We start from the raw sequence: 27,073 nt of genomic DNA on the forward strand, positions 1-27,073 counted from the left end.
AGGATTCCAGTCTTATGCTATAGATAAGAATTTGAAAGGGAAATTTTATTTAAAAAGATTGATGCAAAACCGTGAAAAAACGCACACAATTTGCGCAACAAAAATAATAAACAAGAATCAGCTGTCAAAAGCGATTGTCAAAAAGTTGCATTCGATATTTCAAAATCGTGGTGTGTACGTGCGGTAGGGAGGAAAATAGTTGTGAAATTGTGTTCAAAACACGAATAACATCCCAATTGCATCTCAATTCTTGTAGGGAAAACGTTCTTTCGTGACAACCACAGTAAATTTCTGTAGCAAATGGCATCAAAAATAGTGGCAACAGCCACAGTACGTGCTGTAAAGCATCGGAAGCTGCTTCCTATGAGAGCAGCACTATCTCTGGTAAGTTTTATCGATCCATTTTATCTGGTTTGGACACATCAGGCCTAGTGTTTCATTGTAAATTATATTATTTTTCTTCAAAATGGAACAGACACCGGCAGCAGTGAACAGGATAAAGCAATTGTTAGAAGGCAAAAATGAATTCGTAAGTAAAACAAACAAAGATCCCTTTATCGTGCTGTGCAGTAAGTTTTGTTTTATTTTTCCGCTTTTAGATTGGCCTAAAGGTTGGTGTACGACAACGAGGATGTAATGGATTGTCCTACACGCTGGATTACGCTTCAACAAAAGGTTCGTAGTGTGTTTTATGTGCGAAATCACCATTGCCCGCATTTGGTGTTGATTACATAAAACCAAAACAAACCGCATATGATAGTCATGCTGCGATGCATGACATTTCCCGCGAGTGAACGGTAGTCGTACTAATTTTTCCAACGTTTATTTACTTTCAGACAAAATGGATGAAGAAGTCATACAGGATGGTGTGAAAGTGCTTATCGACAAGAAAGCACAATTATCTCTTTTAGGTAGTCGATGCAACATTTGTGTGATACGAGCAAATTTACTATTGCATCATTTTTCGTTTTAGGCACGGAGATGGATTATGTCGAAACGGAGCTCTCATCGGAATTTGTATTTAATAATCCCAACATTAAGGGTACGTGCGGGTGTGGTGAATCTTTCAGCATGTAAATGAAGAACATAGTACGAAATAGTACGGCGTACTGCGGCTTGCTTCGCTGTGCTAAAATCCCCTTCTTGTGGGGACTGTTATTTTAAATTTGTAAAATCTAGTTTGAGTTAAACCACTTTGTCCTGTACATAACATACATTAGCTTAGTAGCGCTATTTTGAGTGTAATAAATTAGATGTGTTGATAATTTGAAAGTATTGTTCTGCTTCAGTTGGTGTGTGATAAGAAGAGTAACTCGACCGGTCGGTTTTGAAACGGCAAGGACAAGAAAGAATGTTATATTTTGTTTTCAACCGCGAACCAATATGAATTTAAAACTGAACCGAATACGGCACAAATGGAGCTCTCTGTGAATAGCGCAGATTATTTATCTATCACTTTCCGTTTGGATTTTGGCGTAATAACTATCACTGATACTGCATGGATAACTCCTAATATCAGATTAGGAAAATGCAAACTAATGCAAAAGAAATTGGAAATAATTTTCCAGCTGTTTATCCACTTGATTTTTGCAATCGTCTGGTAAAGTAATCAACCGGATACCATCAACACGCATGTAAACAATCGCGAGAGAAAGAGAGCGCAGCAGATTTTCTCCCGAGATGAAAGGTTTTTTCTTCTTTTCTTGTGTTCAATTTCTCGCTCTCCTCGATGGATTAATCATCACTATCGCACGGGAGGAAAAGTTGAGTTAATCATAGTGAAAATTGGCCGAAAAAGTGACTGAAATCGTGGAAAACTGGTGTGAAAACCGTATCGCCGTACCGTTCGCATACAATGGTATAGCATGCCGTAGTGTTAGCGTAGAGTGTCGCTGCTAATCGGTCGTCCTTTTGGATGGGAGTAGTGACTGTGAGTGATTGAAATATTATCAAATACAACAGCGGCTGTCCATTCTTTTCCTTTTATCAGCACGCAGTCGATGCGGAAGAAATCATGGGCAGGTGTGCGGAGGGGGAAAAACATATCCATTTCCATTTGCCCAATACAGCACCGAGGCAAGAAGAACTTATGTGTTTTTCACATGTGTGTCGCGACGTGCGTGTGCATTACCCAAGGGGCTAGCTATAGTAGCCTTTCCAAATATGCTTTGTATTTTGTTTTGCCTTGCCTCTTTCTACTCTTGCCCACACTGGTACACACCCCCTGCGGAGCAGTTTGTTCCGCGAAAAAGGGCGACACGCATCAAAACGATCTCCTGCCGACTATGTTTTAGTACCGCAGACCTGCACCTTCTTTATCCTATTTCTATGTGGTTTGTTGCTCTTCTTTTCTTTCCAGTTGCAGTGCCGTTGCAAAATCGTCATCGTGTGCTGTGCACCAGTGTAATGCACTAGCTGCTACTGTTGCTGCGTTCCGTTGCGCTTGCTGAGGCGGTGCAAACAAAGGAAACGTGTGAGAAAACGATTGCGTACGAATTTGTGTACTGAAAGTTTGATTGAAGCAGAAAGGAGCAGAAGGGAAACAGCGTGAGAACAGAGGGAGTAAACAACGTTGAATACGCACAACGAAAAAGCATGGGTGACATGATGCGGTTAAGTAGTAGCGGTGGAGCGCTCGGTGGTGGTTTCCATCGTGATAAGCTCGGTTCACCGTCCACTGGTTCAGAAGACGGTGGTGGCATTGATCTGGCCGATATTGCCCAGGAACTGGATCAGGACGAGTTCGATGGTCCAGCAACGCTGAACGGTATGTGAAGCATGATTAGCGCTCAGTTAACTTTCTTTTTTCGGTATTTGCTGTTTTTTCTCCCAATCTTGATTCTTTTTTTTGCGTTTCGTTGGGTTGCACAGGTGCATTCGACCGTCCGGCCATTACTGCTCCACCGGAGAGTGAATGGTATCATGGGCGACTCGATCGATACAGTGCTGAGCAGCGACTGAAATCGACCACCAAACTGGGCAGTTATTTGGGTAAGCTCGTTTAGCAACAGTATATCGAAGTGCTCGAGATCAATAATTCTTTTTCGGTCGTGTTTCTTCCTAACGCACAAACGTAGTTCGCGAAAGTGACCGCAAACCGGGATCGTACGTGCTGAGCTACCTCGGACGCACCGGTATCAATCATTTCCGCATTACGGCAGTGTGCGGTGACTTTTACATCGGTGGTCGGCAGTTTTTCTCGCTTAGTGATCTAGTCGGTTACTACACCTCGTGTAGCGATTTGCTCAAACGGGAACGGCTCGTGCAGCCCGTACCACCGCCGGAACCAGTCAACGATAAGAAGCGCGTTGTGGCCATCCTGCCGTACACCAAGATGCCCGATACGGATGAGCTGACGTTCCAGAAGGGTGATATCTTCTTCGTGCACAACGACATGGGTGACGGGTGGTTGTGGGTGACGGCACACAGAACCGGCGAACAGGGTATGATCTTTCGCGAGCTGGTAGAGGATCTTGATCCCGCCATCGATCCAAATACCGTGTTTCCATGGTTCCACCCAACGTGCACCAAGAACGAGGCAGTCGATATGTTGGTGAAGGCCGGACCGGGTAGCTTTCTGGTGCGTCCGAGCGATAATTCACCGGGTGATTACTCGCTCTTCTTTCACATCAACAATCAGATCCAGCGGTTCCGTATCGAGAAGAAAGGTGTACGGTACCTGATGGGTGGTCGTACGTTCGAGTGTCTCGATGCGGTAATTAATCGGTACCGGAAGGAGCAAATCGTAGAGGGGCACACGCTGATGCACCCGGTCATTAATGGCAGCCAACCGGAGTACCATCCTCCGACAAATTTGGCCAGCGCGGCGGAAAAGATTTATGCAACGTTGCGCGAGTGTCGCGATCAGAACATGCTGAAAAAGACCAAGGGCATCAAGCATCATGGCTATTTGTTGAAGAAATCGGACAAAACGGCCAAATGGAAGCAGCTGTTCTTCGCCCTGCTTGTGGAGGGTTCCGAAACGCACCTGTGCTTCTACGACAATCCGAAGAAAACAAAGCCGAAGGGTTTGATCGATCTTTCGTGCGCTTATTTGTATCAGGTAAGCAAAAATAAAGTGACCGTCGAAGTCCTATGAAACTTATAATTTATTTTGTCGTTCCGCAGTGCCATGAATCATTTTGGGAGCGACAACACTGCTTCCAGATAGTGGAACGGGCGCTTCCGTGTCTCGCTACCATCACCTATCTCTGTGCCAACAATCAGGAGTGCTACGTTGAGTGGATATCGGCACTGAAATCGCACTGCGTGTCGCAGCTAAGCAAGGCACAATCAAAGGTTCCGCGGCTGCGCGAACTTCGCTGTCTGAATCTACAGATTCTGGAAGCGCATCGTTTGCCGTTTAAGCTGGTACCACACCCGTACTGTGTTGTCTCGCTCAACCAGGTGAAAGTGGGCAAGACGCGTGTTAAGACAGCACCCGATCCCGTATGGGAAGAGGAATTCGTCCTGGAGTAAGTGTTTGCACTGGATGTGTGCAGAGGGCATGAATTAAAAATGTATTCCAATTTTTTTGCTCCCTTCAGCGATGTTCCGCCCGATGTAGTTACGGTTACAATAACCGTGCTCAGTCGTGGCAAACGTGGCAAGGATTCGGAAGTGGCAGAACTGACCGTCGATCTGTGCAGTCTCAAGAATGGGCAGGAAACGGAGGAATGGTTCCCGCTCAACGGCATGACACCGATGGGTGAGTGGGGTTCGATTCGGTTGCGTATACGCTACCTGGACGATCTTGTCATGCCGTGCGAGGAATACAGTCCGCTGCAGCAACTGCTTGTCGAATCGGAACTGAACGCAGTCCGCGCTCTATCGGAGATATGTCACAACGATCGCATCCCGCTTGCCACGTCACTGTTGAAGGTGTTCCGGCACGAAAAGCGTGAAACGGAGCTGCTGCGAATCCTTTGCCAGGCGGAGGTGGCACGCGAAAATGAAACCTCCACCCTGTTCCGTGGGGCATCGCTAGCAACGACACTGATGGATCTGTACATGCGTGCCGAATGTACGCTCTTCCTACAGTCGGCCGTATCCGATACGGTGCAGCGGATACTGGACAGCAAACAGTCGGCCGAACTGAATCCAACGAAGATGGACGTCAACGATGATGCGTGCTCGAATGCGGAATTTTTGCTAATGATTCTCGATCAGGTGACACAGTCGATCTTCACCTCGCCGGACGCGTGCCCCCGGACGGTACGGTACATCTGCAACTGTTTGCAGAAAGCGGTCGTGGCCAAGTGGCCCTCACCGAACGAACGTCTGGTGCGAACGCGCGTCGTGTCCGGATTCATCTTTTTGCGGCTGCTCTGTCCCGCCCTGCTCAATCCTCGTCAATTCGGTCTAGTCAATGAAACGCCACACCAAATGGCGACCAGGTCGCTGATCATGGTCGCGAAATGTTTACAAAATCTGGCTAATCTCGTTGAATTCGGTGGCAAAGTGAGAACACTTTTTTAAAATAATGTGTTTTGGGAAATGATATTTTCTAACAACTGTTTCGTTACTTTTCTCCAGGAACCGTACATGGAAGTGGTTAATCCGTTCATCTTAAAGAATAAGGAACGCATGATTGTATTTCTCGACCAGCTGTCATCCGTTACGGATCCTAATCCACCTCCCGGTTGCATGCAGGAACAAAACAATTCCTGCACCCTGTCCAGCTCCGATGCAGGTAAGTCCAGTACCACGTTGTGTCGACGAAAAGACGAAAAGATTCTTTTATTTAATTGTTTTTTCGTTGTACTTTTAGGCCGTGAGCTCGCCACACTGCACCACATCTGTGTGTCGTATCTGCCGGAGCTGCAAGCTATGAGCAAGACAAACAACGCACTGAAGAAGCTCGTCACCGTGACGGAGATGCTCTCGAAACACAAGCTGAAGTATCGCGAAATGATCAGCTAATCAGTTCAGCCCTGAACACACGAAACATGCCCCAACAAGCAACGAGTCAGTCTTTCTGCCAATGCATCCGTCATCTGTGAAATGGATGCAGGGTTTTGTTAGTCTCGTCGGAAGAGAGGTTGTTTTGTACCTTTGTGGAATGCAGGCGTTAGAATGGAACAACCGAACCGATGAAGGATAGTTTTGGTAAATTCGCACAATTTCTATATCTTCTGAGGCAAACATTTTTCCCGCTATATGCTACTATCACCCATTACCTTTTGCCTTGGTGTCCCGGCAGATGTAAAGACCTGAGGTGTGTTAGAATGTGCTTTTTTGTCTGTCTCTCTTTCTCTTGTACACGCACGTCTATGTGTCCCAATGTAAGTGAATTGATTACCGTATACTCAGGAGAATTTGACTTTAGGCTTAAAGACGACTGAAACAGCAAGCAGCAACAGAAGGTTGTCTGTTCAATGGTACAGGGATTTCGATCCACTCATTGTAACATCTGTTGTGAAATGTTACTACCATCATATTGGTATGTAATCTGTCTGAAATCTTCCCACACTACCTTTGGGATCTATTTGAACAATCTAAAAAAAATGGTAATCAGCGGTATAGTTGATTAGCGAGTTTTGCATCATTGAGTGGAAAAAGTTCATTATGTGATCGCTAAGCTCTGCAACCAGATATTCGCTATGAAATATTCTGTTTAGTGATAGAACCCCAGTAATGGTAAAATGACTCATGTAAAACAAATTACCGACCTTCGTTCGGAATCAATTCCTTTTTTGATTTTAGGCTCCTTATTTAATCTATCAACCAAGAAGAAAAAAAGCCCTCCCTCCTTTCGGAACGACTGATTTTTTCTTCCTCACATTAGTGCAACAAGGTGTAATCGGGTGCGATTTAAATCAACATTTATATAAACACTACACAAGATACCAACCAGCAAAACAGAAGCAACTTACGCCTGTAGGTAAACGAAACGTTAATTAATGATCCATAAAAATAGCAACCAGTTTAACATGTACGGAACGTAGAAAGAATTGCGCATAATTTTGCATTAGAACGTGATGATGTTTTCCTTCTTCAATATTCCGTGACCGGTGCTTGCTGCACGGTTGAAGTAAAGTAACACTGTGAACTGGTATCCATTTACAAACTAGTCTCGTCGAAAAGGGTTTTATACAAGATTAATTTCGTCAGTTGCTGTGCGTGTAAGAGTAGTAGATAATAGTGATTCACGTAACTATCCTTTTTTTATTCTATTTTTTTAATAATCTCGTCGGATGCTGCATTGTGCTGTGCGAAACGGTCATTTTAATACACCAAGATTTGAAGATTCCAACCTAGGCCTACGCATAAAAGCGTTACGCAAAATAACAAGCGAATATGTTTGTTCTAGTGACAAGCGACTGACGATTGTGCTGCGAGTCTTGGTTGATGTCCCTTGTTCCATTTTGCTTTCCAAATTTAAAACAGAAAATATCTCGCTATACAGTCTTAGCGAAAGGCTTAAAACACCCGACCTAACGCCAATCGGTGTAAAACAAAATGAAAAGACAAATCTTTCGCGCACAATCGTGTTCGTTCTTTCTTTCCTTTTGTCGTAATGAGTTTTTTTAATTGTTTGCGTAGATTAATGAGTAAGAACATTAATAACAATCCAGGGATAGATCTAGAGACAACGCTAAATCAAACCAGAAGTTTAACTTTAAGGTAGAAAAGCATGGTAAACGGAAGGCGAACGCCGCCGCGTACATAAATAATCGATTAATGAAGCCGTGAGAAAAGTCCGAGAAGTGTAAGACACGGTATATGTGGTGCAGTGGTAGGACAAATGCAGACAAATCTCATTCGCATACAATTGAAACCAAAAAAAACTATTTTATACATAACATTTTGCCAACCCTTTGATATCTGCTGCGTCACATTCCTGTGGAAGCAGCGGGTGACGATTAGCGCGATGGTGTAATGTGCTCTCTGTGTTTTTATTCGCTATGTTTGCTAGACAACGAAGTAAATTTACAAAATTTAATGTTTTTTTTTTACGGCAAGATTCACTGCTACTTACCACGCTCAGAAGCGGAGAGCTCAGCTCAGCATGCGCCAGATTAACGCTTGCATAGTAAGTAGCCATTAATCTTGAAGTGTGGAGCATTCGGATCGGTACAATCCTTTATGTTTTTGGTTGTTCAAGGATCCTCAATATCCCCATGATTTGTTTACTTTAATACTCGAATTTTAGTACCCATTGTATTCCTGCTGATAAATTGTGTTCCATACATGATAAATTGTTCGATAAAGCATTAAGCTCCACCTCCGTTCAGGGGGTTGCAGAAAACGAGAGTTAAAGGGAGAATCGTCAGCGGAAGATGACGCGTGCTGCTTAAACTGTTCTTCTTCACGGACGCATTTTAATATGAATCGAAAAATATATACACATATTTGATTATTTAGAACCAACCTATATAACATGCTACGGATAATAAAAAGAACAAAAAAAAAGGTACGCTACTGATGATCGGTTCTCTGCAGCTTTCACTGATGAACGGTTCTTTCCTTCAATTAGATCGACCTTAAAAGGGGTTTGTTTGAATCAACGAATTTTGAGACAATTTTATTTCCATTTTTGGTGAAGTTCGGTTGTTTTCTTTTCCTGCATCCTACATCCCGTCGACAGGCGTTTTCTCTTTCCTATTGGTGGCTTTGTGTTTTGACTAACATGGCTTTGAGTCCCTTCCGGGGAGGCTTTAGTTGTAATGCATTCAATCATTCGCATGGGGCGGTAGATCTTTGATTTGCGCCATTCAGTTTTTCCTAGTTCCATCCATCTACTAAACACTATTTCGCCTGGCTAATGACTAATTAACAGAGAAAAAAAAACGTTAAACGAAAACTCCATCTCTACACTGCATCGTTGCTATCCTTTTCCAACACCGTTCGTTCCTAGCGCATCGGCAGAGGACGATTGGCCACGCTGCACTGATTATTGTCTGTTGGCGCAAAACGAAAGGAGCTGGGAAAACAAGGCGGATGGTGGTGAGGTTGTGTATGCGTTCCAGTTTTTCTTTGAGGGAGGCTCGGATGTCGTTACAATGTTCGATACTTCGTCGGTCTTTGGACGTTTGATGGTTAGTTATGCATCCTAATACTGGTTCCCATCTTAAGAAGCCAATGTCGGTTTATGTTTTGTTTGGTTGTCGCTGGGAAAGAACCGCACGCTAACGCTCACGTCTGTGCGTCGGGACCGATGGGTGGTTGTGTAGGATTTTGTTTGCTTTTTAAAATTACAAATAAATAGTTCGCTAGTTAGTGCTTTTCCTTCTCGTTCTGCCCTTGCATCGTAATTCACTAGAAACAGCCACTATTACTCTTTCGGTCACTTCCATTATGGCGTTTTATAAAGGGTGCGTGCTACCAGTAGCATGCTTACGGTTAGGCGATGGCAGGAAATGGAGTTTGTCGCCGTTGTCTTGCACGTAAAACCTTCCCACTTCTCGCCCAACATACCACGGGGACGCTCCTTTTACTTGATTCTGTCACAGATGGCGTTGGTGTACTCGGAACATTTGGCCTTACCGCCCAGATCACCGGTTAGCCATTTTGCTTCCTTAATCGTCTCGAAGCAGGCGCCCTGGATCTTGTCCGCGTGCTGGTTCAATTCCATGTGTCGCAGCATCATGACCGCCGACAGTAGCAGGGCAGTGGGGTTGGCCAGATCCTTACCAGCAATATCCGGTGCGGTACCGTGAACCGATTCGAACAGCGCACCGTTCAGACCCATGTTGCCGGACGGGGTGAGACCGAGACCACCGACCAGACCGGCACACATATCAGACAGAATATCACCGTACAGGTTGGGCATTACCTGGCAGCCATTAAGGAGGATACACGGAGGAAAACGTTAGATTGTTTGAAAATGATTTTCATTACGATTACGACACTGAGATTCACTTACCAACACATCGTACTTTCTCGGATCCTGCACCATGTTCAGACAGACGGTGTCAAGGTACCGTTCCTCGAACTTAATCTCCGGATACTTCTGGGCCATATCGCGACAGCAACGCAGGAACAAACCGTCCGACATACGCATAATGTTCGCCTTGTGTACGACCGTCACCTTCTTGCGGTTGTTATCTTTGGCATATTTGAATGCATACTCCGCCACACGGTTCGAGGCTTCCTCCGTGATGAGCTTAATACTCTGCACCACACCATCCACAATCTCGTGCTCAATGCCGGAGTACTCACCCTCGGTGTTCTCACGGATCGTCACCACGTCCACGTTGTCGTACAGCGTCTTGTAACCCTCGAGGCTTCGGCACGGACGCACGTTCGCGTACAGGTTGAACTCTTTGCGCAGGGCCAGATTAAGCGACCGATGTCCCTTTCCGACCGGCGTCATCAGCGGTCCCTTCAGGCCAACCTTGTTGCGGTTCACCGAATCGATAGCACCCTGAGGAATGCCAAACTTGCCATCGGGATTCTACGAAATACCGAAATAAATACGAGCTTAATAACGCGTGTAGGCCGATTAGATTCCTGTGTTTGGTCACACGTTTACTTACCCGCACCGGTGTAACGTCGACCGTTTCCCACTCAATTGGTACATTTGCAACGGAAAAGATTTTCTGCACGGCGGCGGAAATTTCGGGCCCAATTCCATCGCCGGGAATCAGTGTCACTTTGCGCGAGCCAGATGCAAACGAACGCGCACCGAACGGAGCGACCGTCTAGTGCGGTGAACGATGAATGAAACGAAAAAAATACAACGGTAGAAGAAAATTTTGTCAACGTAAAGTATTCCGTTACGTAACGCTTATAAGGCGGATCGCGGATAAAACTGGTTTTATGAAGATTTAGTTGGGCTGCTGTTACTACTACTACTACTACTACTAGTACACTAGTGGCCTTCACTTTACCGAAGATCATTACAGAACCAGTAATTATCCTTTCCGTTTGCTTCTCTAACCCCATTCGGAATACCGGAAATACGGCGGCATCTAATCCCGGATGAAGCACACCGGATACAGGAAAATGTGCGTGTATGTGTGGAGTCCCTTCCCACCCACCCCCTGGTAAATTAGTAATTGCGGTAAACATAGTTATTTACTTGAACTATTGGTTCGGTTCGCTTAGTATTTGCCGTGGATGAAGTGGAGGAGGTTATGTAAATCTTGACCCAATTGTCCTTCAGTTGGGTGGAAAATTTCGCCAGCAGCGTTCCAAATTCGCCATCCAACTAAAAAAGCACAACAAAAACGAGGACGTGTGTGTTGTTTTATGTGAGTAATGCGTTAGAATTCCAGTTGCCAGAAACAGAACATGTTTTCGAAAGATTTTGCTATTATTGTCCCCCCTCGCATTACGGGGCAAGCTTGTTGGGGTTCTTTGCGCAACCGTTTTTTTCGCCTGCCTCGCGAAGGGTGAGTATGAGAGGGGATACTTGTCTCTCGTCGCACACTGTTTTTCACACACGAGAGGGTGGAAAGGTTTCCACAGCACGATGACGACGATAGAACCGGCAGCAGTTTTGCAACAGCAGCAGTAACAGCAATAAAAACCCCCGCAACGGGTAAAGGTGTAGGGACGGAGAAGGTCGGATAGGTTCACACTTGAGTACAGTATGTCACATGGGTTTTCCTTACAATTTTCTTTATCAATCGTGCCGCCATGCTTCGTTTCACTGAGAACCAACTGCGTGCTTTAATCGACGGACAACAGACGACAAAACACACGGTCGTAGCGATCTGTTGAGAGGATTTCTTCTTTTTCCTGCCACTGCGAATACTCTGGCCCGCTCGCACTTTGCACGCCTTCCCGCTCTAGCTGATGCGGTGTTTATGGCGTTAGCTGTCAACTGAAACGTACGTCTACTATAGCAGGTTCAGTACTGTCGTATTATGGCAGGACGGTGTGATGCTGCGTCGCGTGTTTTGCTGTTTGTAATTTTGTTCGAAATTAAGCATAGCTGCTGTTAATCCCATGCCGTTCTACCTAAATAAAAAAAGCAAAGCTGCTGTTCTATCGTCTTCCTTATTAAATTTCGTAATTTGTTATTTTTTCTATTATAACACGTAATTGATTGTTGATTACAGTATGACGAGATATATCGTAGAATCCAGTTTATCAATCTTGATTGATATGCGAGATCACAAAAATTGACTGGCCTGGCGATTAGTTCGATCGAAATCAAATATTTTATGTGCGAGCTGGATAGCAGAACATTGGCTAATAACATCAACGTGGCAGATCTGCTACGGATGATGGCATGATTGTACAAATAGATGTTAATTAGCCGCTTCAAGACCATAAGGTATCCAAGACTGATCATGCCAATACAATGCAATATTTTAGCTATTGAGGGTATAAAATAAGAGAATTTGCCCAAAAAACACGAAATAAGATCTGTTCGACACCAACACACCAACACACTCAACACACGAGACACCGGGCGCGAGAGTGTGTGTGAAGGCTTTAGAAACCACACCTACTGCATAGTCACACCACCGACGCGCACGAACAATCCCGAACGCAGGATGAACCCCGACCCGAACGCAGGATGAACTCTGACCCGAACGCAGGATGAACCCTGACCGATGATTAGTACGCAAAGTAATCATCGCGCGCGCAATGATGCGCCAACCTTTTTAAATCCAGAGTTTTCTGGATTTATCTTCTGGATGGATAGATCTTTCTAAATCTTTCTGGAAGGATCTAAATAAACATTTTGGCAACTATAAAAGGGCGATTAGATCCTCGTAACGATCAGTTCCAATCAAACCGGTATGAGTTCCATATCGAACCGGCTACAGATCAGTTCCAAATCGAATCGGTTACAGTTCACAACGAACCGGCAAGAGTTCAAACCGACCCTGTAACAGTTCCAATCCGACCCGGCAAACGGTCAATAAGGTGAAAATAAAGTTCCTAGTTTAAAGTTAGAAAAGGTGTTTCTCTTCCTGCTCCAAAGGGAAACCAAATTCCTCCTCCCCCTCTTGAGGCAACCCCGGCGCCTCAACAAGATCCTTTTCACTCAAACAATGCTTTAAACAAAAAAAAAGAATAAAGAATAAAAAAAATCTCAAATTTGAAAATTTCCTAAGGCCTTAGCTTTTATTTTTGGGAAATTAAATAAAATTTTATAAATTGACTAGCTTACCCGTCAAACCTAGCTTTGCCCTTAAACATGCCTTTTGTAATTAAAGCAAACATTTTGAGTGTTCAATCTTGATTCGTGTGGTATTATTAGAGTGGCGATTAGACATCGTTGATTAATAAAAAATTCTTAAATTATTGCCATTATCAATCCTCAAGATATTCCCAATCAAAGCAATTTCTTCTGCTTCTGTTGTGGCACTTCTACTCTTTTTTTGGCACTTCAGGAGGTATTTCTGGTTTTCCTTGACGATTGGGATTTAATACTTTCGGGATTTAATACTAATAAACTTCCGTGTAAGGCGCCGATTCCACATGTACCACCGAGCCGAAAATCCCTAAACAGCATTTTTCAATTATTCACACACTTGCTTTTTATATACTTATCACTCATTTTACGTTTTATTAAATAAAATTTCAGCGAAAATTTCATACAAATCGGTTCAACCGTTTAAGAAGAGTTTGCACACTAACACCGCGACACGAGAATTTTATATATATAGATTAAAAAATTATAAAAATTTTAAAATTTCATAAGGCTTATTTTTGCACCAAGTTTTGCCTATAACTCGGACGGTATCCAACGGATTGCCAATCTTTAACCTGTGGTCGATAGATGGCACCAATGGCTACATTTTCTTCTTGGACGGCCATGCCCTCAGATGTCTGTGCCAGAAGTTATTGGAGGAACCAAGTTCCTTGTCCTGTTTGAGAAAATGTAAAATTTTCCTCATTTTTGAACCAAGTTTTGCCTATAACTCGGTCGGTTTTCAACGGATCGCCAATCTTTAACCTGTGGTCGATAGATGGCACCAATGGCTACATTTTCTTCTTCGACAGCCATGCCCTCAGATGTCTGTGCCAGAAGTTATTCGAGGAACCAAGTTCCACACCCTGTTTGAGAAAATGTAAAATTTTCCTCATTTTGAAGCAATGTAGCAAAATTTATAAATGTGATATATTTTAATGCGAATTTGTTGCAATAAGTTTCTTTTCACTCAAATAATGCTTTAAGTTAAATAAAGTATAAAAAATCAGAAAAAAATTTACAAAAATTTTACAATTCGAAAATTTTATAAGGCTAACCCCTTACGTTTTTTCGGGAAATTTAGCAAAAAAATTAAATTGATTTATTTGAATGCCAATTGGTTGCAAGAAGTTTTTTTTCACTCAAATACTGTTTTAAACAAAAAAAAGAATGAAAAATTATAAAAAAATTAAAAAATTATAAAAATTTGAAAATTTCATAAGGTTCATTTTTGCGCCAAGTTTTGCCTATAACTCGGTCGGTATCCTACGGGTCGCCAATCTTTAACCTGTGGTCGATAGATGGCACCAATGGCTACATTTTCCTCTTGGACGGCCATGCCCTCAGATCTCTGTGCCAGAAGTTATTCGAGGAACCAAGTTCCTTACCCTGTTTGAGAAAATGTCAAACTTTCCTCATTTTTGCGCAAAATTTTGCCTATAACTCGGTCGGTATCCAACGGATCGCCAATCTTTAACCTGTGGTCGATAGATGGCACCAATGGCTACATTTTCTTCTTGGACAGCTATGCCCTTAGATGTCTGTGCCAGAAGTTATGCGAGGAACCAAGTTCCTTACCCTGTTTGAGAAAATGTAAAATCTTCCTCATTTTCTTCTTGGACGGCCATGCCCTCAGATGTGTGTGCCAGAAGTTATTCGAGGAACCAAGTTCCTTACCCTGTTTGAGAAAATGTAAAATTTTCCTCATTTTTAAAGCAATGTAGCAAAATTTATAAATGTGATATAGATGAAAAAAGAATAAGTAATAAAAACCATTTTAAAAATTTGAAAATTTCCTAAGGCTATATGTGTATAGCCTTAGCTTTTTTGGGAAATTAAGCAAAATTTTAAAAATTGATTTATTTTAATGCGAATTGGTTAATAATATGTTTCTTTTCACTCGAATAATGCTTTAAATGAAAAAAGAATTAAAAAACGAAAAAAATTAAGAAAATCTGAAAGTTTGATAATTTCCTAAGGCTTTAGCTTGTTTTTTGGGAAATTAAGCAAAATTTATAAATTGCTTATTTTAATGCAAATTTGTTGAAATTCGTTTCTTTTCATTCAAATAATGCTTTAAATAAAAAAAAGAATTTAAACACATTGTTGAAGAGCTGAACACAAATCGTAACGTAACATAATATATCGTTTACGCAATTGGCCACGTGGTTTGAAACATTTCACTTGATTTATATTGTAGGGTTACAAATCGTTCAGTGTTTACAATATAATTGTTTTTATCTCTCACTGTCTTCTGCGAGATCCTTGCTGTCCTTGCGGTTGTGAACGAGCGGAAGAAGAACCCGTATACTGTCCGAGTGCTTGCAGGAGAAAATTGAATAGCGCCTGGCTTGCCTGTTCGTCAATTGCTGTGCCACGGTTTTGCTGTTTGTTTCGCCGTGGTTTCGTTGCCGTGTGATAGGTGAAGGAATTACTATATCCATCATCATAATCATTCTGTGGTCCACGGCCCCGGTATACAGGTGGGTTCTGTCTGGGCATGAAGGATTGCATCGGTCTACGATTGTACATCCCGTACATACCATACCATCCCTGCATAGCAGGTTGAGCACGTGGCCAGAAATTATTATTGCGCCCACCCAGGTTTCCGCTGGGTCGGTTTTTTCCCCGCGAATGCATTCCATACATGCCAGTGTAGATGTTAAGTACTATTTCCGGTTGCTTATTGGGTTTTGCTGTAAAACAAAATGTTACCATCGATTCGAAGGTGTGCAGCTGTGATGTACTTACGCTTGGCGGTACTTTTGTAGAAAATGGAAGTGTACTTAGTTGGACGAGTACCATTCATTTGTGTTAATGTGTGATCAGTTCGTCGTACATCAGTTGTAGCTATGGGTTTATTTTCACCTACTGATGTAGTAGCCCATTGATTACGCCTCATAATATCATCCGTAGAATCCTCTACATTAATAACCGAAGTAAATTCACTTGAATTGTCCGTATACGCTACTTCGGTGTCTACCGGTACTTCGGTACGCGGTAATTCCAAAAAGGATGGCCTCGGTATTATCGAAGTTGTTTCTACTTGCGGTATTAAAGTTACAGTAGTCGTCTCGACTGTGGTCGACGAAGAATCCACCGTTTTTTGAGTAGCGTTTACTGTAGTAAAATCGGATAACAAAAACAAAGAAAAACACGTTTATATTTAAATCACCACCAATGAAACTTACTAAACCTCCATCACTTAAAGTACCTTCTTCGTAGTAGTATTCATATTCAGATTCTTCCGCGAGCACGTTTTGTACACCGAATGAAACGGACACTAGCAACACGACTAAGTAGGCTGCTCGGATTTCATCCATCTTGAAATCATACAACAGAACGGACAGTTCAAAAGGTTGTTGTGCCTTTTTAAAGGTTAGCTCGAACTCGTTACAATGCTGTAAACAAGTTTATTATAAAACCATTATACGCCACATGAAGTATGTTAATATGTTATAGTTTTACTAACAAACTAAGGAACGGTGTTTATTTTATAATTTTGTTTTGGCTAGACAACTACTTAATAAACAATTTAAAGTTTTTTTTGTCTGCCAAATGTTCATACTGAGTCAGATTAATATGAATTTAATTAATGAAAGGCTTCATTGGTAGACAAGTTAAATAGCGGGGATTTTTTAGCAAGAATTCTTTTGCTAGCGTTGAAGGTTAATGATGGATTAACACGTTAATGTCCAATAAATTGTTGAATGATTAATTTAAACCGATTATCACCTCAATTTCACGTCCTGTTAGTAAGTTACGAAGTCTCTTGATGTTCGAGTTTATAGTCAATTGTTTGGTGAAGCGATAAGGATGATCTTTGGACGTGCTACCGTACTTCTAATACTGCTGGTAATGTATGAGTGGTGTACATATATTAATATTTGAATAAATACTATTACTATTCCCAACTCCCTGCTGCCCAGATCTCAGCACAAGGGAATGCCTTTTTACCCATTTTTAATCTCTACCGGGACACGCAGAATGCTGCCACCGGTATGGCATGCCGTTGGTACAATATGCCACCGTACGCGAATGCCATCGCCACCCAGGTACCTTCCAACGCTGGCTTCAACCAGGCAGGAAATGGGCCCGACCTGAATTACCTTACCGGGCTTGCGTCAATGCTGAATCGTCTATATCCGGAATCCATCTCCGGCTTATCGCAAACACGCCCCAGGGTAGTTGTGCGCGTCGAGGAAACGGTCACGGCACGAAAGAGGAATCCGGCCACCGTGACATTGCGACCCGGCGGTAATTCAAACCGTGAGTTAGATTACTACGAAACAGATCCGCAGTACTATTACGAGGAGGACGGTTATGGATACGATGATTACAGTGATCCTGACGGATATACGGACACTGTTTCGTATTATGACATGCCTTCGTCGGACGTACGTGGGGCCAACAACGTCTTTCAGACGTGGTACGGGTCGAGTCTCAATCCGCCGCCGACTACCGGCAACACTAACGCGTGCAATGTATGCGCAACTTCGACGTTGCTAAACTATCTGCTGGGATAATAAAGGACACTCAATCATGTGTGCGTGTGTGAAGTAGCATCACCAATATCCGGACTAGAAGTTCCTGGACAATCCGAATGTTGGAGAGAAAATGGTTTATTTCGTCTCTATTGTAAGCATTAGGAAATTGTTAGAAGATCGTAGATCTACCACCAGTATCCGATACGCTGCGTTAGTCCCCATTCGGGTGCATTCGATTGTGTCGAACGTGAGCCCGTCATCACGTTCCGATAGTACGGTGGTACCCAATTAGTCTGCGATCCTGTTCGATAGCGGCGCCTGATGGCGGTACGAATTGGATACAGTTGACCGTTTAGAATGTACCAATGCACTATTCTATTCACTGGACGTCTCGTTTGGCGTATGGTCGGTGTTGGAGGAAACACCTGGGGTCGTTTTGTTCTTGGAGCCCGCGTGGTAGTAGTAGTTGTAGTAGTAGTTACGACCGTTTCTACATAGCTGTAGTCGGGATATTGTGGTTCCGGGTTGGGTGCTGGGTTGGTAGCAACATCTGGATTGGGATAAGTGTCCGGTATGTTCTCCGATGCTTTTTCCTCGTAGTTTGGATATTCATACTGTCCGAAGGACACGTCGAGAAGCTGTGGGAAGAAATCAACATTACCTTCAAAACAGTTTCGATTTACCTTACGATCGACGATCGAGGAGACATACCATAAGAGCCACTACGAAACGGAACAACATTATGAATGTCTCTGATAGAACTAAACATCACTTTTAGAATGCAAATCTTTGAGTAGCAACGAAACCCATTTGTACGTAAAATGTTCTCCCATTAGCACTAACAATAGTGAGCTAAATGTCATTATAACTACCCGTTGTTTGGATCATTTACAGGCGACGACCTTCGAAGCATGGATTTTTATTGAAGTTCGTATTAAATATCTAACAGCGTAGTTTGATATTTTCGCAAACAAATCTGATGACGCAATGGTAACGGATAGTCAACAACAACTGCCAACAAAACCAGTTTCATCTCCTCTGGCAACGATCGATTTCGATCGACTTCGATTGATTGCTTATAATTTATTGATTTATTGATGAATCATCACATTTACATTTGAATTTTGTTCGCTTTCGATTGCGGGAAATTTAGTGATTTAGGATTAGTTTCATTATCAGCTGTTTGGGAAGTGTTCCTGTGCTTCGTATTACACGCTCACTCCTCCTCATATTTCACCGAGGTAGCTTCAAAGGCCAACCGTTGCGCTTCCTGTTCCGCTGCGATGCGTGCATGCTCCTGGGCAATCTTCTCGTACAGTGACAGATGGCGATCTTTCGCTTTCGCCACGGCAACCGTGTCCTTGGGCAGTTTCGGTTCCTGCAACAAAAACAAACACAAACAAAAGGGAAAGGATTGAATGTGGGGCTCTCGGAAAAGCGCAACCGGTTACACGCACCACCGTCAGTCCGCTGTGCGCATTGGCATGCTCTTGCGCAATCTTGGCGTACAGTGCATAATGTTTTTGTTGCGCCAGTTCGACCGCTTCCGTCTGTTGAGGGGTTTTGGGAAGATGACTCAGCACCGGATAGAACCCGTGCGAATCGGCCGTATACTCGACGGTGCGAACCTGATTTCTTGGATCGACGTACGAGAAGGAACCGCGCACTACGCCACTTCCATCCGACACCTCACTGTGGGTACGGTCGACGTGTCCTGGTGATCGTCCGGCCGAGTAAGTGAAAGCGTACGGTTTCGGTGGTGGTGGCAGAGTCGTCAAATGCTCCTCATACTCCTCCACTACTACGATCTGTGGCTTTAGGCGGGCTCCTGCATCACGGCGGGCAGCATTGCAGAAATCTGCGGCCAGCACTATCACCAGAACCTAACAAACCACGATAGTGTACGGGTTCAGATGAATATCACACACAAACACACAGCATTCGGAACAGATTGATCACTTCCTCTAAACTTACCACGAGCGACGATCGGAACATGTTTGCAGGTGGTGAAACAACTTCTACTGCCACTTGGCAGGTGTCTAGTTGTGCAGATCAAGGATAGACGCTCAAGTCCGTTGAGCAAGCGTTGCGTCTCGGAACTGATCAGTGGGGAACCTTTCCAAAGGCCTTCAGCGTCTCGTACGATGGCTAAACTTCTGACGATGACGACGGTTCGGCTCTCCTTCCATCTGGTTCGGCATGCAAACACCGTGCAAACACGAACGTTTGGATTTTGTGAAATAGGCAAATGTAGTATGGGAAGGGAGACAGGTGCTTGTCCGCTTGCATAACCGCCCGCCACGGTTCGGTTGCATTCGGTTGAACATACTGCATGAAGCGAAATTCATTCAGTGAGCTTTCATTCGTGCTTTTAAGCACAATGCGATCGCGAGACATATAATTACAGTGCAGCTAGAAATGCCAGTTCCTTAAACAATGTAATTAGCATATATGAAGATTTTCGTGAAACTCTACCGAATTGAACAGATACAACAACTCTTCTCGAAGTTCATAAAGCAAGAGCAACAAGAGAAGTTCGATACAAATTTCGATAAAATTAGCTATTTGTACAAACAACTATATAATTACACAGATTTCATCATAAATGATCGTATTACTATATTCTTCATTTAAAACAATCACCTCAAATCATTCATCGTCGCAGTAAAACGGCAGTTCTTCACTTGCTGCTCTTAAGCAGCGAACAGGCTGCCTTAAAGCTGCCATACCTTTTCGGCGTGATACTGCTCGAATACGTGAAATGTGCCGGGTTGGGAAGCAAAAGCACAGTAAACCTGTTTCTCCCTCTTCCCCAGTGGAATGTGTCAGCATCGAAAGCGCCCGAACACCCGGAGCCATCAACCGGAGTCATAAAACATGTCTTAAGATGCGGTCACGCATACTACACGAGCTTATCCTCAACAGTCATTTAAAATGAGCAACAGAGAGAGGGAGAGAGAGCGCCCGAGTGTTGAGAAAGAGCGATCGTAAGGTCAGCAACTGTACGGTGGCAATGATCGTACGCGAAAGAGAGAAGGCAAGATGCGGTTTCATCCCCCAGCGCGGATCGCTAGAGTTTGGAGGGAAAAAAAATGCCAGCCGTCGAGGCCGTTCCCAAGATCTGTTGCCGCCACCGCCGTCAGCAAGACACTACGGACACCAGACTCCAAGCGAACGTCGACCAGTGTGGTAGTGTGTCGAGGTTTCGAGCGTTCGAGCGAAGTTTCATCCAAGCACCAAGTCCAAAAGTGTTTCCACTTCACCCTTGTACAACCGTGTGGCGTGTTTTGAGCGGGTTTTGTGCAACAGTTTGAATGAACCTCCAGAAGTGAAGGGAATAAAACAGTTTTAAAGAGCAAACCCGCCACCCGCCGAGAAGTGAAAAAATTGGTCAAACAGAAGGTGTGTATGTGCGCGAAAGATTCAACCTCAAAACATAAAGTGCATTCGGTGTTGCATCGGCAACGGGAGAAAGAGAAAAAAGAGAGCGATAGAGTGTGTGTGTGTGTATGCAAGAATTACGGTGAATGTGCATATGCAACTGCATTCAAAACCGCATCACCTTGTCCGTAGCGGGATTCTTGTCTAAAGGGTGGTGTTTATTGTGCCAGTGTGTATGTTAAGTGTGCACCCCTGTTTGTGTGCCTGTTTTTACATGAGTGGTGGATTTGCATAGTGCAGAATTTTGCTCGTGTTGCGCCAAGTGCATCGCGGACATCAACACGGGAGACAGCAAAAACAGGCGGTTCGCTTTTATCAACTCCTTCCCAAACCAACCTCCGGTCCGTGCTATTCCCGGGGTTTTAAGTCAACCGCTCCCCGCAAACGGTTGACATCTTTGGCCGCAAAGGGGGTAAAAGGGGTGTTTTAAGAATTGTGCAATTGCCCAGCCCCCGCAGCTGAAGAGTTGTTGCGCGTGTTTTGTGTACCGAAGTGAGTTTGTGTTTTTTTTGTTTCTTCTCCGAGTTGTTATTATTTTGGTTGGAATTTTACCACAAGTCGCGTTCCGGCAGTGCATGTGCTTGATGTTTGATTGTTTGTGTTTGGCGTTTTATTTTTGCATCATTTCGCGCTAATCATTCGTCGTTCGTGGAGATCGTGTGCAATCAACATCGTAACGAGAAGGAAGGAAGGTTAGAATTCATCTCTTCCCACTTCCCCCTAGAAGTATAGGGAGGTGTTTTGTGAAGGCGTGTGTAGTGCTAACAACACCCCAATTGCCCCTCCTCTCACGGGTACACACACACACACAATCACAAACAAAAGCAATAGTTTCTAAATCGTGCCAGAAAGCGCCATTTGCTGTGACATTCTACCTTCCATCCTTTGGTGCCGTGACTGGGATCCGTGAGCCAAGAAGGTTCGTCACTGTGGTCGCGATCGGAATTTTAAGCTACCCGTACAGAAGAAGCTTCGACGGATCGACGGCGCAGCAGCTACAGCGGGGAGATTTCAAACAACAACCCGAACGACAGAGAACGAACGATCGAGGAATTTTAAGCAGCTAGCTTGCCCTAGGTAAGATCTTTTACGAAAAAAACCCCCATCAAACCCGGACGGTGTCGATGGCCCCGACTTCATATCCAGCAGGCATTTTTTCCGGTTCCAACAGTGTGCTGCCCTGGCCGGGGCACACTTGTCTTGCCCGGTACCTATCCCTTAACATTCCCCTAACAGCCAGTTTCATCCAGCGTCGTTCCTCTGTAGTCTCGTAACTGTAAAGCGTTTGTTTAGTCGTCACCCAGAAAGACCCAGTTTTGTGACCACACCGCTGTTATTATTGCATGAACCCGGCCCATTTTCGAAACACGGTTTGCTTTCTCCCCATCGACCGAGCCTAACTGGGAAGGGTTGCTAAGGAAATCGGGCGTCCGGACCGATTTTCTGTTTTCTTCAGCCCCTGTCGCTTTGCACTTCCTTAGAAGAGAAGAGACATAAAAAAGAGTGCTTTTGTGTATGTGTGTGTGTGTGTGATTACGAGTCACCCACCCTTAAAAAACCCTCTGTGAGGATAAATCGTTAGATTGCTCTTTAATTGATCTTACACAATTCTTCCTGTCCTGTGCTCTTCGCATTCCTTTACTATTTTTGTTCGTTTTTGTACGGCCCAACTCATTCTTCAGTGTTTCATGCACTGTCTTTCGTTTGCTTGCTTTGCGTTGTTCTTTTCCCTGCTGAAGAATAACGTCGTGATGTCAGCTTGATCCGTTGCCGTAATTCGACCACACCACGGTCGGTTGGAATGTGCGTTCTGCGTGCGACAAAGAAAGGCTAACCCTTTGCACGCTTTGCGAGTGTGAAACGAAAGACTTCAACGATCGGTCAGGCGAGGGAAAAAAGGGAATAAGGAAGAAACGAAAACCCGGAACTTTGGATGGTCGGCACGGGTGGATAAAGATGAGAATGATGAGTGCAAGAATTGCTCTTCGGACGTTCCCTTCCTCTGACGTATCCCTTGTCTTGATCACCGCACGACCCCGCGATCACCTTCGAAACGTGTATGTAGAGCTGTGGCGCTTGATCTCTTGATCGATGTGCCCGGCACAACGGGATGAATCGCACCAGTTTCGTAGCCAGTGGAAATGAGAAAAATGTGAATAGGAAGGCAAATTGGTGAAGGTGAAAAAAAAGTAGGTACAACCAAAATCAATTAACTTAAGCCTAGAACATGTGTTGGGCTGATCTGCAAGTTATGTAACAGCGCGATTGGACTCGGAAACGGTACGGAATCGATGCGGATTATTAGCATGGTTCGCTTACTATTCGTTCGTTTGTTGTTACATATTTCGAACAACGCGTAAAACGATTTTCCATACACGGTTTCAGGTGTAGGTTCGGTGTCTGGTGAGGTTTGGTTTTTGTTTTCTTCCACCGATTGTATCACACTGTTGTTATGGTTTGTTGCCAGCCGAAGAATGAAATCAAACGAAGCGTATGCTGATTTGATTTATGGCGTAATTGTACGTAAAGTTTTCGTTTCGTTTCAAGGCAACCATGTCCACCTTTCGCGCCGCACTAGCAGAAGCACCCCGAAGTGGGTTGGGCAGAGCCGTTAATACATATGTATGTACACATTTTATTTGATCGTCAGCACGACAAATGCCGGATACACATCGCTTATGACATCAACGCCCCGATGTTTGGACCATCATCATCATCATCATCATCACCAGAACGTTGCAGCAACGCTTGTCTTGATTAAACAAAGTCTTGAACGGTGTTCTTAGTTAAACACTGGTAACTCGGTCGTTAGCTTTCGGTTGGTCCAAACCGAAGAGGAAAGCATGAAGAAGGTATACTGGGGAAAATGGTTGCTCATTGCTTCTCAAATCCATCCACGTTGTCGGGTATGATTAGCTAAGCCATCGCTCGTGTGTGTATGTGTTTGAGTTGCCAATTAAGGCAAACTCAACTCAACCAAGACGAAGAAAGAACGAAAGTTTATAAATCATTCATAAGTTGCCTCACCATTGTGTTTGCAATGGTGTGTGGTGGTGGTGATGTTTTGTTTTTCTACTTCCATCCATTCCCCACTCTACGAAAGAGCAATCAAGTTTTGGCAAGCGAACTTTCAGCCAGGAATTTGGCTGGCTGAACGGCTGCTGGATCATTAAAGAAGAATAGAACCTTTTCTCAACTCAAATGTGGTTATTTTTTTCTCCTTCGCTTATTGTGCCCAGTGTTTTGTGTTTGGCCGTCAGTCCATCAAAAGTTCTTCTGTTTGTGTGTGTTTTGAATAAGGCCAGATGAGTTCATTTATTACTGCACAACTGCGCCATCATTAGTGAGCGTTAAGGGGGGAGGGGGGGGAAATAAATGTAGAAGGGCTGGAAAGAAATAAAAAGAAATATCGACAGAGATCTACACCCTAACAGTAATTTGCCGGGAAAGGTTCGAATGCGATGCCTGTCATACTGGAGAGGTGTTTTTTTTAAAGAATAGAACTGCCTTAAACTACGCAATTGCAACGGTATTTCGAATTACGAACTCCGAAAGCAAATGGGAAAGAAGGTGCTAATAAGGGCAATAAAATGTATTTTGCGCACTTGCATACGATCCCTCTCTGGGTGTGTGTGTATGGATATAATTTAAGCAAAAAACAAGCTTCAAAGAATAAACACATTCCCGGTTTTGCACACCGCCAGAAGATATTGTTTGCTGAAATCTTCACGAAAGATCAGCAACACATGTTTGGGTAACGTTCTTTTTTTTTGGCACTCACTTCCGAACACAAAAACAACTAACAAAACAGCAACGAAGCGAGGGTTTTGTGGTGTATTGTGTTCCTAAGTCATTCACACAACAAAAAAAAGGAGGTCGCTCGTTTTGATGGTAACTTTAAGGTAAGACGGAGTTGTTTTTTCCTGCAATTTCCACCCTAGTGAAAAGCTGTTGAGTAAATAATTGTCACTTTGTGCGATGTCGATCAGCCAATTTCGATCATCCCCTCGGCACCCCCGTTTTAGTTTGGGGTTGGCCCCTTTGGGTACATTGTGCCGATTTCGCACACTGTTGATCAGCGCATTTTAGCGTGAAAGTGTGAACGAATTTGGTGACAGATTTCTCCAACAGATCTGCGTCACCCCCCGGGGGTGAGTGATGGGAATAATAGTGATCGCCTAATGGAATTGTACCAAAAAGTTCCAAATGAGTAATATCCGGTTTGGAAAATGTATCGAATAACGAAGAAGAAAATAAGAAAAAAAATAGATTGTCATAAATCACATTAAAATAGAAATGTTTGTAGAAAGAGTTGTACTTCCGGCAAACAGAACCAATGAAGAGGAAACGTACATAAAGGCGGGTACTCATCGCTCTAGTTTTCTAATCATCCGCTCCCTCTTCCATTCCTTCTATGGAGACAACGGTTTTGTGTCAAAAGAAACCGCACTTAATGGTTCGTCGTCGCTGGCTGTCTCGTCATAACGCTGGGTACGGTACCTTCCGGTGGCCTCAATTTTACGATCGACTGGCAAAACGATCCGCTCGATGTGCAAATCTCATCCAAAAACTGTCACAGTTGGGAAGTCAATTAAAAACGATCCCAATGTTCCCGGTGGCCCACTTCGTCACATATCGACTTCAGCATCAAAAGACTTCAACGCGACGTTCAGCGACAAACGGTTTCTTCTCGGTTTAACTGTTTGGTGTTGGATTGCTCACAAATAGTAAGGTTTTTGTAATAAATTTAGGAAAATTTCTTTTTTTTTTACAATTAATCACCCACCACCCACTCACCCAGATGCGATGCACCTTGTCGCCGGTTTAATTTTCCACGCCTCCGGTCGGCCGTTTGCTGGTTGGATTTACCTAATTTTTCCGGCCTTCTTTCACAGGATGATAAAATAAAATTAACCCATTACGCTACGTACCATTGGACACCCTCCCTTTCCCCTCCACCGTATGCAGGGATGGGACAGTGGTTTGGAAAAAGATATAGCGCAATTTTTACCACCCGAGAGCGGGGTAGAAGAAAACGTGATAGAAGAAAAAGCTCGCTTAGAGTGTGCCAATAAAAGCGACAACACACCTCGTTACGGGTTGAACCTTGCTTTTGTTGCGCGGGGGCTTTTCTGTTGTGGTTGTTGAAAATTTTCCCCTTCCTGGGAAATGGGTGGGAAAATGGGTTTAACAATACACATCACATACATAGGCGGTGTAGATAAGGTGTTGTAAAGTGTGTGTTTTCGTTCTTTTTTTTCGTCTTCCACCCCCTTCTCTCCTTCCCTCTGTACAGTAGTCATGTTTTTCCTTGCGCTTTTACAGCTAGGTGAATGTGATTTTCTTTCCCTTAGGTCACACTTTCCGCACGGTGTTGAGTTGTAACGACTTTGCCACCGCATCTGCTACGGCCCAGATGTTCGGGCTACCAATTGAAGGAAGCTAATGTGTTTTACGTTTTCCTACACAGAAAGGTTGGTTTTGTTTTCCTTCGTTTGCTTCTTCTGTGTTTTTGTTTTTTTGCAATAGCGCACCGCACAAGAAGATTGCACTATTATTGCTTTATGGTCTCGGTCTTCACTAAGCTGGGCGGTAGTTCGTTTCCACAGCACTACGGGTTCATTCGTTTTATGGCACACCAGCACCGTACCGTGCTACCGCGTCGAATAAGTATGTGTGCGTTTATGTGACCCACCATCATTACGATTCCGCTTGACCGAACGACCGTACACTGTCATCCACGCGATCACTCGCGATCCTCGCGTTTGTAGTGCTTTCTTCACTCGTGTTTTCCCAACTTCGATTACTTTTACTCGCATCGTTTCTCTTTTTTTTTCACTTTCAATACAATCTTTTCGTATTCCGTATCATTTTTCCATTTGTTCGTGGCCTTTTTTTTGTGTTTACTTTTTGCACCGCTCTTTTTGGGTTTGTTGTATGTTTGTGCTTGGTTTTCTCTTTCGCCGCGCCTGTTTGCTTGGGTGGGTTTCCGCAACATGCCAAAGTTTTTCCGGTTGGGCTGACCGTGGGCTGACGGGCAGTACGG

General features: G+C 43.8%; 8 protein-coding genes across 10 annotated transcripts in view; 4 read left to right on the top strand and 4 right to left on the bottom strand.

Annotated features, from left to right (window-relative positions):
- Positions 1-8,428, top strand: part of LOC125774675 (ras GTPase-activating protein 1) — a 44,633-nt gene extending 36,205 nt beyond the window's left edge. The window contains exons 1-8 of one of the 3 annotated variants that reach the window (XM_049444829.1): positions 1,672-1,930; positions 2,366-2,767; positions 2,872-2,991; positions 3,078-4,063; positions 4,129-4,475; positions 4,548-5,460; positions 5,536-5,692; positions 5,771-8,428. In XM_049444829.1, the coding sequence (XP_049300786.1) occupies positions 2,596-2,767; positions 2,872-2,991; positions 3,078-4,063; positions 4,129-4,475; positions 4,548-5,460; positions 5,536-5,692; positions 5,771-5,922 (2,847 nt within the window). In that variant the 5' untranslated portion in view covers positions 1,672-1,930; positions 2,366-2,595 and the 3' untranslated portion in view covers positions 5,923-8,428. Of the gene's footprint in view, positions 1-1,671; positions 1,931-2,359; positions 2,768-2,871; positions 2,992-3,077; positions 4,064-4,128; positions 4,476-4,547; positions 5,461-5,535; positions 5,693-5,770 lie in introns of those variants that run through there. The other 2 variants (XM_049444828.1, XM_049444830.1) reach the window with 2 other exon arrangements.
- On the top strand, positions 117-1,272 carry LOC125774735 (iron-sulfur cluster assembly 1 homolog, mitochondrial). The gene is made up of 6 exons (XM_049444909.1): positions 117-183; positions 257-384; positions 476-529; positions 600-675; positions 837-911; positions 974-1,272. The coding sequence occupies exons 2-6, from the start codon at positions 301-303 to the stop codon at positions 1,075-1,077; spliced, it is 393 nt and encodes a 130-aa protein (XP_049300866.1). The 5' UTR covers positions 117-183; positions 257-300; the 3' UTR covers positions 1,078-1,272.
- Positions 8,429-8,496: 68 nt separating the features above from the next.
- Positions 8,497-11,700, bottom strand: LOC125774716 (probable isocitrate dehydrogenase [NAD] subunit alpha, mitochondrial). The gene is made up of 4 exons (XM_049444888.1): positions 11,562-11,700; positions 10,482-10,646; positions 9,869-10,399; positions 8,497-9,778 (listed from the first exon to the last, which is right to left on the bottom strand). Exons 1-4 carry the CDS (start codon positions 11,586-11,588, stop codon positions 9,437-9,439), a joined length of 1,065 nt encoding a protein of 354 aa, XP_049300845.1. The 5' UTR covers positions 11,589-11,700; the 3' UTR covers positions 8,497-9,436.
- A 3,555-nt stretch (positions 11,701-15,255) lies between these two features.
- LOC125774718 (uncharacterized) lies at positions 15,256-16,721 on the bottom strand. Its single transcript, XM_049444890.1, has 3 exons — positions 16,314-16,721; positions 15,851-16,219; positions 15,256-15,795 (listed from the first exon to the last, which is right to left on the bottom strand). The coding sequence occupies exons 1-3, from the start codon at positions 16,420-16,422 to the stop codon at positions 15,344-15,346; spliced, it is 930 nt and encodes a 309-aa protein (XP_049300847.1). The 5' UTR covers positions 16,423-16,721; the 3' UTR covers positions 15,256-15,343.
- A 113-nt stretch (positions 16,722-16,834) lies between these two features.
- Positions 16,835-17,625, top strand: LOC125774725 (uncharacterized). Its single transcript, XM_049444899.1, has 2 exons — positions 16,835-16,954; positions 17,029-17,625. The coding sequence occupies exons 1-2, from the start codon at positions 16,916-16,918 to the stop codon at positions 17,623-17,625; spliced, it is 636 nt and encodes a 211-aa protein (XP_049300856.1). The 5' UTR covers positions 16,835-16,915.
- Positions 17,626-17,764: 139 nt separating this feature from the next.
- LOC125774733 (uncharacterized) lies at positions 17,765-18,537 on the bottom strand. The gene is made up of 2 exons (XM_049444907.1): positions 18,298-18,537; positions 17,765-18,224 (listed from the first exon to the last, which is right to left on the bottom strand). The coding sequence occupies exons 1-2, from the start codon at positions 18,325-18,327 to the stop codon at positions 17,772-17,774; spliced, it is 483 nt and encodes a 160-aa protein (XP_049300864.1). The 5' UTR covers positions 18,328-18,537; the 3' UTR covers positions 17,765-17,771.
- A 117-nt stretch (positions 18,538-18,654) lies between these two features.
- Positions 18,655-19,749, bottom strand: LOC125774727 (larval cuticle protein A3A). The gene is made up of 3 exons (XM_049444901.1): positions 19,561-19,749; positions 19,044-19,469; positions 18,655-18,964 (listed from the first exon to the last, which is right to left on the bottom strand). The coding sequence occupies exons 1-3, from the start codon at positions 19,579-19,581 to the stop codon at positions 18,803-18,805; spliced, it is 609 nt and encodes a 202-aa protein (XP_049300858.1). The 5' UTR covers positions 19,582-19,749; the 3' UTR covers positions 18,655-18,802.
- Positions 19,750-20,723: 974 nt separating this feature from the next.
- Positions 20,724-27,073, top strand: part of LOC125774679 (uncharacterized) — a 30,244-nt gene continuing 23,894 nt past the window's right edge. Inside the window, exon 1 of the mRNA XM_049444834.1 lies at positions 20,724-22,104. The gene's annotated coding sequence lies outside the window, so the exon portion shown is untranslated. The remainder of the gene's footprint in view (positions 22,105-27,073) is intronic.

Source organism: Anopheles funestus, chromosome 2RL, assembly GCF_943734845.2.
Source record: "Anopheles funestus chromosome 2RL, idAnoFuneDA-416_04, whole genome shotgun sequence".
NCBI lineage: Eukaryota > Metazoa > Arthropoda > Insecta > Diptera > Culicidae > Anopheles > Anopheles funestus.